The 9898-nt window shown below is 41.4% G+C and overlaps 1 protein-coding gene across 2 annotated transcripts in view; it reads right to left on the reverse strand.

The window, feature by feature from the left end:
- The window catches only part of epha7 (eph receptor A7), a 68739-nt gene extending 59206 nt beyond the window's left edge, over window positions 1-9533 (reverse strand). The window contains exons 1-3 of one of the 2 annotated variants that reach the window (XM_084431378.1): window positions 9331-9533; window positions 7890-7954; window positions 5995-6664 (exon numbers count right to left, since the gene is read on the reverse strand). In XM_084431378.1, the coding sequence (XP_084287504.1) occupies window positions 5995-6664; window positions 7890-7954; window positions 9331-9424 (829 nt within the window). In that variant the 5' untranslated portion in view covers window positions 9425-9533. The remainder of the gene's footprint in view (window positions 1-5994; window positions 6665-7889; window positions 7955-9330) is intronic. The other variant, XM_084431377.1, reaches the window with a different exon arrangement.
- Window positions 9534-9898: the final 365 nt, after the last annotated feature.

Genomic DNA, 9898 nt, shown 5'->3' on the forward strand with positions numbered 1-9898 from the left:
GTAAACATGAGCTTCCTCAATCCAACAGCATTCGAAGCATGTTATTTCTGTCATGTGTAACGCAAAACTAAAGTTCAGCAATCTACTAAAACTCAATGAAGCTGAACATGACTCAGCAGAAAAATGTGCCGTTCCATCAAACGCACATATTTTGACAGCGCGAACAAAAATAGTGCAGCGATGTGAAATAAATAGTCCATGTGAATAGCCAGGAATCTTTGTCGTTTCGCTAGCAACGTTGTGATTTCCGTGGTGTCACCAGGGTCGCTCACGGGCTGGGTGCGGGGTCAGTGAATATTAACTTCATTTACACATGGTTGCAAACAGAGCAGCTTGCACAATGCAGGCCTGCCTGCTCTGCTTAGTAACGTGAGCAGCCGAGCTGACAGGTCACTGCCAGGCTGGAAGATGGATGAGCGGAGCAGTTGACCCTTGGCTTGCCTGAGGAGCCAGCTCTATGGCTTCTTTCCCCTCCAAACAAAGACCCCCTACTAGCAACCGCCCTGCTCACAACTCCAGCAGCACTAACAGGTCCCGACATCTCCATCAACCCTTGCATGCACACAAACACACAAGCAGATTTTGATAGGCTTAGTCTTTTTAGCCCGACACACCCGGCGAAACACTCTTTTATGCATGCATTCACACACATGCGGCCCACACTATGGGCAGCTTACCCCCTTTAGCTGCCTAAACGCTGGCACACACACTTCTCTTTTCGAATTGCTCTCTGCTCATCCGTACTAATGGATGCAATTGGACAAGCGGACACTGTGTTAAAAGCAACAAAGCAGCCGTGTGTGTGTGTGTGTGTGTGTGTGTGTGTGTGTGTGTGTGTGTGTGTGTGTGTGTGTGTGTGTGTGTGTGTGTGTGTGTTCGGCGCAGCTCTGGCCCGAGGCGACCGGGTGAAAGTGATATGTGACCAGGTTGAAGGCCTTAACACTCAGTGAGCATCAGGGAGGGTCTGTTGTCAGAGGGACTCTCCTCTGGGAGAGCGGCAGAGCAGGAGACTCAGCAGCTCAATCTCTCCCTAAGAGCAAAATCAATAACTTATTACATAACTGCACACTTTTCTCCTTTACAGAGTGAGAGAGAAGGAAGGAAGAAGTCTTAGGAGGCTTGTTCTAGTATGAAAATGTCTTGCTAATATCACAAATAGGACTTTAGAAAATGACATGGGAGCCATTGGCGCTTTAATGAATCATTTAAGAGCAAAATAACTTTTAGTTGACAAATTACAGAATCACTCGGTTGTTCAGAAGTGCTGATGTTCATGTTTGTCAACTGCTGTGGTGTAGATCCACAGGGATGTGTATTAAACGCTAAGAATTTATTCTCACAACTGTTAGAAGATCAGTTATGGTGCTTTTCCACTGCATGGTACGGTACGGCTCGGTTCGGTACGGCACGGCACGCTTTGGCGCTTTTCCACTGCATGGTACGGTATGGCTCAGTTCGGTACAGCTCACTTATGGCGCATTTCCACAGCATGGTACGGTACGGCTCGCTTCGGCTCGCTTTAAATGGTATCACCTCTGTTGATGTTCCAAGCGTACCGTACCGATACTAAAATGTGACGTGAAAACACTACAGATCACTGATTGGTCAGACAGAATCATCTCTACCAGCGTCATTGTATTTACGACATGAGACACTAAACCCGCTAGATTTAAATAGCCAGTAGACAACAGCCAACGCTATAGCACCTGTTTTAAAAGTATTTGCTTCAAAAAAAGAGTAAACTTCAAAAAAAGAAATGGCTGAATCGTGGTCAGTGGACGAGGTGCAGACGTTCCTCTCGTTGGTTGCCGAGGAGTGGATGGGGAGACACGGAATGAAAAATTCGCATTTAATATGATGATGTCATGGTAGTAGGGACGGCAACTATAACGATCAGTCCCACTCACTTTGAAGCGGTACTAACTGCAGTGGAAAAGCAACCGAGCTAAAGCGAGCCGCGCCGAGTCGAACCGTACCAAGCCAAACCGAGCCGTACCATGCAGTGGAAAAGCGCCTTTAGTGTGTGGAAAAAGGATGTGTAGTAAACATAGGCTAACTGATTCGATTCAACCTTACTTGGATTCAGTACGCTAGACAATAACCAATATTTTGTGTAACATATCTGAATTCTTTAGAATAATATTTTACAACAAAACTCTTTTGTGAAAAAGTATCTTTAAAAACATTCAGTAATTAGACAGAGAATGTATACGATTCTCTGCACATTTTGAATCAGATATATCTGAAGAATGACTTTAGTCAGTGAACCCCCATAGCTGCTCTGAACGATTCACTGTGTGAGTGAGCGATTCTAACTGCTAAGTTGCCTGTGAGCTCAAGACTGATTCATTAAAAATAACCAGGTCAAACGGCACATTTGTACATGAATCAAAAAACACAGCACAGTGATTTTTTCGATTTTGTTTTTCTTTATTTAATTATGAATGACAGTATGTTAACCATTTGTCATTTAACCTAAGAACTTTTCTTTTTTTTTTTGATCCAGTGAAACAACAGGAAATGTGATTGTGAACATGAAGCAACTACAACACATCAATAACTGAACTACAGCCAACTGACAGCCTTGACAACACAGCACAATGACAGCTCCCCTCGTGTTCAAAGCCACTTTCCATCTGACAAAACCGAGGGGGAAAAACAAACAGTGCTCCGAGAGCATGCCGCTGTTCTCCAAGACCCTGACTGGCCGAGAAGGCCATTATCCATCAGCAGATGATTCTAACCCTGACAGCTTCGGACCCAACGGGCTTCCCTGAGGAACTCGCCTCCATTTGAATAATTAAGCCCATTTACAGTTCTCTAACGGATGACCGTTTGTAGCCTTTACTTTCACACCTTATCAATCACTTGCATGTCAAGCCTTTATACAATCCTCCCACCCCCAACTCCTGGTGGCATCATTTGAAATGCAAAGCACGGCCTTCACTGAGCCTGGGTCTTGCTCTTGCGTCCCTCCACCTCGGCTACTTCTGCAGCTTGTCTCCACAGCTATTGCCCTCCTTCTGTGTTCTGGCAATCCATCAGGCTTTGACTAACTTCTGTCCAACTATTTGACATCTGGGAGATGGATGGTGTCAGCGCCTGCCGTTGCCAGTACCTCCTCCTGTTAGCATGTTAGCCAACGCTAGCTTGTTTTTCCCCTTAGAATAATAAACAGAGGCTTGCCTTGTAAATAACGCGAACTGGAAGAGCGGGTCAACTATCGGTTAATATTATGCATTTCGTTAGACAAGATACAGTTATTAATGTGATGTGATTGAGCAACATACATTCCACGGATTGTTCGCAAAAGCTTAACAGAAACAAAGAGATCAATGTTGGTCTACAAGGACTCCTTTTTTTTTTCCTCCAAAGGACTTAGTGTCTCCATTTTCTCTGAGTAGACACTGTTGAACAGAGCTTCGCAAATGAATAGCCGTTATTTTTACATGAGCTCTATGCAAATAAACTCTGGCATGCTGCAGAACACTTCAGATTCCTTTTTTCCCCAACACTCATAACACTGATTCATGTAACTGCAATGAGTAGATCTCTAGAAAAGCATGAAGGAGTGAAGCCTTGCATTGAGACTTGCATGAGTACCATGAAATGATTTGACGAGAGCGAGGGATAGAGCCTCATTTGAAGGTTTTGGCCGTAAAATAGAAGTCAATAAGGTCCAAAACAATATTGGAGAGCCCATTCACTTTCGTTGTATAAAAATGACTTATTTTATGTTCCACAGAAGAAAGAAACAACATAAATTATTTGACATATTTTTATTTTTTTGTGTTAACTATTCCTATCAAAGGACAGTTTTAGAGTTAGACATTTTATAAGTTTGTGGCATCTCAAACACGTCACAACGGCTAAAGCTAAAGCAAGTATAGAAAAGCAATTAAAATACTGTGCGAACGGCTGTTTAGAGGAAGAGGGGGAGAAAGGCTGAAGAAATGAAAGACACACAATCCTCCATCAGGCATCTGATGAATGAGATGGTCAAAACATGCATTTTCATGGCCCTCCTTAGGTTTCCCCACTCAATTTTTAATGCAAGACATTTTAGACTTTGTTCCGTATGCATGAACGTCTGCTTGTGTGCTTGTTCTTATTTAAATAGTGTGGATTTTATAACAGAACACTGTGAGATGGTGTAAAAACAGGAGCTTTCGAAAGCTTCAGGGTCACAGTGCCTTGGCCGAGCCCCTGAGGGGAGGAAGAGAAAGAGAAGATAAAGAAAAAGAAAAAGAGAGAGCTGCAACATGAACTGTATACTCCTGGAAAGATCAGTCCTCCCATATTAAAAAGACCCCTGTCACTCACAGGCCTTCAGCCCCAGATACCGTGCACTGCATTACTGTTTCCCTGAAAGAGGGGGAAAACACACCAGTATTTTTCAGTCTGGATGCTGCTCGGGGGGAACTCTGAACAGGCAATTTAATATCGGGAAGATCGCTAAGAGGAAGTGCTGATGCGGCAGTCTCATGCTCATTTTATTTAGATTAACTACAGTGGTAATATCACAGCCACTCATGCCAGGAGCGACGCACAACTCATAAAGTGACAATGGAAGGGGGCAGGAATCTAAATGGGTGACAGGGTTCGTTTGTCGCCAGCTCTGAGAGAAACACGCGACATTGTTTTTGAGGAATGCAAGATGGCTTCGTGAACAGCGATTCATTCACAGGAAAAGCAATCGAGATTTTCTGAGAGTTTGGCGTTGCTTCACTTTTTAATTTTTTGCTTTGAGTGAGTAAAAATTCCCGAATGTTTAATAGGTTAAAAAGGGTGGAATTGTAAAAAAAGACATAAAAGGCGTCCTTTTATTATGCTTAATGTGTGCCAAATAGCCCATATTACATAGAAGCACCATCAACTTTCTCCTTTGCTCCCTTTCTGGCTTTTGAAATAGCTTTCAGCTTTGCAGCAACCTCTCAGCGTGAAACAGCCTTGCCCATTTTAGCTTTTGATAACATAATAGTGTTCTGAAGCACCCTTTACGTGATAACTTAATGATGTAGACGTGTATGTGCACCGCATAAAAGCTATCCAAGCCTTCCGGAGATATCTGATTAATCATTACTGGTCTGCACACTTGATAATCTATAGGTGGAGGAGGTGACCGATTGGCAGAAAAAAGGCTGGACGGCCACTTAAACCACACAAAACCAAGAGGTCCTCTACCGAAGATCCTAATCATGTGTCATGTGACTGCCAAAAAAAACAACGCTTAGCACCATTAGTGACAGTGATGGCACTGGGAGTGTTTTAGTCTTAATTGCAGAGTATATCAGAGGGAACTGTAATTGTGTTTTTCTGTTCGGACACTTCTTAAATAACCCCGGGTCTCCGCTGTTTATGTTCTCTTTCTGTCAGGGTCATTTCAAAGGTCCGGAGAAGGACCCGGCGTCAGGGCTGAACCTCCTCCGGACGAGGTGTCATTTGCGAGCGATTGGTTTGGCTCGGAGCCAAATGGAAAGAGAAGAAAAGAGACGAAGAAAGAGAGCATGGCTGTTTCTGAGAGCTAAGCTGGAGTGCTAGTTATCATTTAATTCCAGTGTCAATGTGCATTAGGCTATAAATTAAGAGCCCACAAATCAAACTACTAACAGGGATTCCAATTATTGTTCCAAGGATTTTGCACCCACATTTAATCCATCATTATTATCTCTGCCCAATAAGCATGTTCTTTTTTTTCTGTCCTATTTTTTTTTTTATTAATCGTTCTTCTTTTTCATCATGTTTTGTTTTGTTATTGCATTGCTTTGCTGTAAGTCGGAATAATTACCTCACATTGGGATAATTCTATGCTTGGGCGCTCAGTCAACCAATTAGAACAAGGATTGTCTTGGTAAATGGACACATAAGCAAGTCTTGCACATAATAATAACTTATTAATTGCTCCATTGTCCTCTCTACTGTTGCATGCAAGGTTAATCAGTGTCACTCTAAAGCATGCCAACAGATGTGTGCAAATGAAAATAAAGTACTCACGTTCACACGCATCTCCCTTCTGGTGAAATCCAGCTTTGCATATACATTTCCCAATGGGAACCAACCATTCTCCTTCTGCGCTGCAGTGCATTTTGGGAGAGTTGTCGGCCTCCTCCTCTGCGTCGTTGACGCACATACCCTCCACTTCCACCAGCGACGAAAACTCTGACCCCGTCACCGTATCTGGGAACGTGGCCAGGTTCTCAATAATCGACCAACACTTCTTGTAATACACTTTGACGGAGACCAAAGCGATGCAGGCACCTACATCCTGGAAGGCCAGGTAGAAGCCTCGGCGGGAGAGGGGCCCGATTATACGCACCTCCGTGTTGAGCTTCATCTTTCTTTCCCCCAGGTCACCCTGAGTGAAACTCTCGTCCGCAGCTATAGTGTCAATTTTCACATACTGACTCTCCCTTATATTCCTGCCCACCTCCACGTCGGTTTCCTGGTAGTACAAGTTGAACGTCTCCTTGCAAGAGCCAACCACCCCTGGAAGGCTGTTACAATCCCTCAAGGTAAACTTCAGCTCCACAAAAATCCTCTGGGCATCGCCCTTCTCAATCCAGTTAGTCCGTAGCCAATTGTTCTGATTTGGCTCCATGACCTGGCAGACCTGATATGTGCGAATGGGTGTGTAGTTTTCATCCAAGCCGCTGATCTCTTCCCACTGAGAAAAAGGAAAACGCAGTTAATCATCATTATACTGTGCGCTGAACTAAAATGTTCAGGAATAACCTCAAGGGAGAATGTTTCAGCGTGTTAAAACTGGCCTCTGTGTGAACAAATGCACAACTCCTTGATATAAAATGATTTGCATGAATTCATCTGCAGCCAGGTGCTTAGTTTTTTTTTTTTTTTTATTATTATTCTTTGCATACATTGAGAATTTAAAATATCTGTATTGTATTAATCTAAAATATTTATTTTTAGTGTCTGCGATTATATGTGCATTCCTGATCATTGTTGGTATCAGTCAATCAATGCAAACACTAATAAGCACATTAGAATGATTTAAAATATTTGTTTAAATAATATAATAATACGATAGTAATAATGTACAACTACCATTCAAAATTCCACATTTTAGAATAATAGTGAAGTCATAAAATCCCACTACAAAGTTTTGTAAAGTATCAGAACGTTGTGCTTCTTGTGTTAACATCAAAAATAAACTGGTTTTAATTTCTAAAAATGACTAAATATATGACTCAAACCGACTACTTTAATTTTCTGGGTTTCTCCCGAACAACTTCCACCTGGAAGGCTTAAATTCCATGTACGCTGGACACTTGTTGGCTGTGTTTCTTTCACTATTTGGTTGAACTAAAACTAAAAATTACAATGCTGTAATTTTTTAAAACTCTAAATAAGAAATGTAGCAATCAAACCACCTGATAAACAATCTGATAAAATCTGAATCCTAAACGTTTAAATTGCTGTTACTTTTTTTAGTTGAGTTTTCAGTATGTTGTGCTCAAATCAATTGTTTAAAAACCTACAATACTTTTAAAAACACCAACAGCAGCATAATAAAGAATATAACACATTCATTTACAAAGTTCAGCAAAAGATCACTTGGTCGTTAGTTGCACTACTCTAAAACAAATGCGTTTGGTATTTTACACATTTTAACGCTATAGTTGAGGATTAACAACGACAAACAACTTTTAAAAAGTAACAATATCACCTTCATATAAAGTCAAACCAAATTACCATTGTTTAGCGTTTTAGAAACATTGTGATGTGCACCACGCAAAGACTCACAACAGAAGACAAAAAACACCACATAATTCTAGGTTGCACTTAAAATACTGCAAGCAGTAAGCGCATTACAGAGGTGAAAATCATAAATGTTTGTGTGTAAAGACAAAGTTGTAAAGTTTCCAGCTTACCCCGCTTGGAGGAGACGATATCCATTCCAGCTCTGTCTGCTGCGCCTTTGAATCCAGCAGGATCACTGCCGACGACACAGAAAGCGCACACTTAGGCTACAATAATGCATCTTTAATTGTGATAAATGTTTGGCACACATCTCGCGCATATTCCAGAAGCATTTAACATCGCGATCGAGCGGAGAGACTGACTAAAAGTGAGAGAGTGCGCGAGTTTGACCCATTTTCAGCAAACAGCGGTGGAGATTTATGACAATAAGCACCTTACACCTCTGAAACCTGTGCGACACCTGTTCGTGTGTCAATATAACCGACTTTCTCTCTAGGTGTGCGATACAGAAATCGTTAAAGTTCCTTCGTTCGGACCGTTGAGGAGATTACACGGATCCGCGCGCGCAGGGTTAAGAACGCGTCGAAATTAGCCGCTATTTTGTGATTTAAATAAATTTCATTGAGGCGCTATCTGTTTTTTGTGTGATCATATGATTAAATAAATCTGATTAAATAATTAATCCAATGAAATATTGTCATTAAAAACTCTCGAAAAGGCATTAGCTGAGATCAGAACCTTAATTAAAAAATAAATAGAAATAATTTAATAAATAAATTATTCATTGAGTAGCCTATGTGGAGTAATCAATACACATCTAATTGAACAACAGCAAACAGCCATAAGCTCAACTGGACGTATTTATAGCCTACCATAGCTATTGAATGATCCTTTAATTTCATATTTCGGTAAAGGAGCCACGATACCTTCGGCTTAGGCTATGCTATGTAATATTGTCGATGTAGATGTGTGATATAGCCTACTTATTTGCAGTACAGACATGTATGCTAGAAACCTGCTAAATCTGTCTACTCGATAACTTGGTAATACAGAAGCAGATCGATTATTGCTTGATGATTGCAGGAGGTTTTCATCTCAGACAATTCCTTTACTCTAACTGAAGATGATCCCATGAGTGTTTTAAAATAATAACGTGGTATGTTGCAGTCCAGTTGCAGAATGAACTGTATACTGCCTGGTTGGTTAACATTAAGGCACATCAAGCAGATCTTTTCAAGTTTGTTATCGCTTTTGTTTGCAGTAAATGGAAAGCACGTAGTGTTTCCTGATAAAATGAGACCGTGATAACGAGGCGATACAGAGCTGTGAGGTTTCATCTTAACCAGTTAAGTATAATTTGTCTATCACGTTTTTATGTCAAGTTGCGGTTGTAAATTACACGTCTTCGTGTCTGATTAGCGAAAGTCTGTGCGTCAAGGAAATAAATGCTCAAGATATCAGACATAGTCAAGCGTATATCGTTGTCTAATGTGTGATAAAATAAAACTATTGTCTGACAGACTGTCGATTCTGTATATGTTGTAACTGCTGGTTTGCTCGGTGCTTGCGCTCGCGCTGTCAGGATGCAATAAAGGAAACTTTAGCACTCACCCTCTCTCGTGTTCTGTGCTATTCCAGTGTTCACATAAAAACATAAATGAAGGCAAAATATAGTCCACAAACACGAAACTGAGGTGCAAACCATGGTGCAATTGAAAGTTGGCTAAACAGTGTGCGCTTTTTCCAACGCGGCGTTCCCTTCCCATTGACGACGCTCCAGCACCAGCTCTGGGTGAATAAACCAGCCGTCTCTCACTCAAATAGCATCGGCAGCTGAGGGGCGGGGCTTAGAACATTCAGCGTGTCACTCACTTTGACTGACAGAGAGCACACCCACATTAGGCGCGCGAAAGGCGTTCGGTGTAAAAACGCGGACGAATCACTTTAAAGCGAAGGCGGATCCTCAATTTTAGTCTAAAACAGACTAGTGTGGATTCACAAACTTTAATAAGATTAGTCGGGCAATGTAAGTCGTTTTTACTAAAAGAAGAACATTTTAATATTCTAATGTTCGATTTGAAATGCTGTAGGCTACTTGAAGCTAATACTTTAAACGCTGTTTTTTAAAGGAAAAGTAAATACATTAGATATAGGCCTATATCAAAACAAAGTTTGAGAG

This window comes from Rutilus rutilus (genome assembly GCF_951802725.1).
Source record: "Rutilus rutilus genome assembly, chromosome: 15".
In the NCBI taxonomy this organism is placed as follows: Eukaryota; Metazoa; Chordata; class Actinopteri; order Cypriniformes; family Leuciscidae; genus Rutilus; species Rutilus rutilus.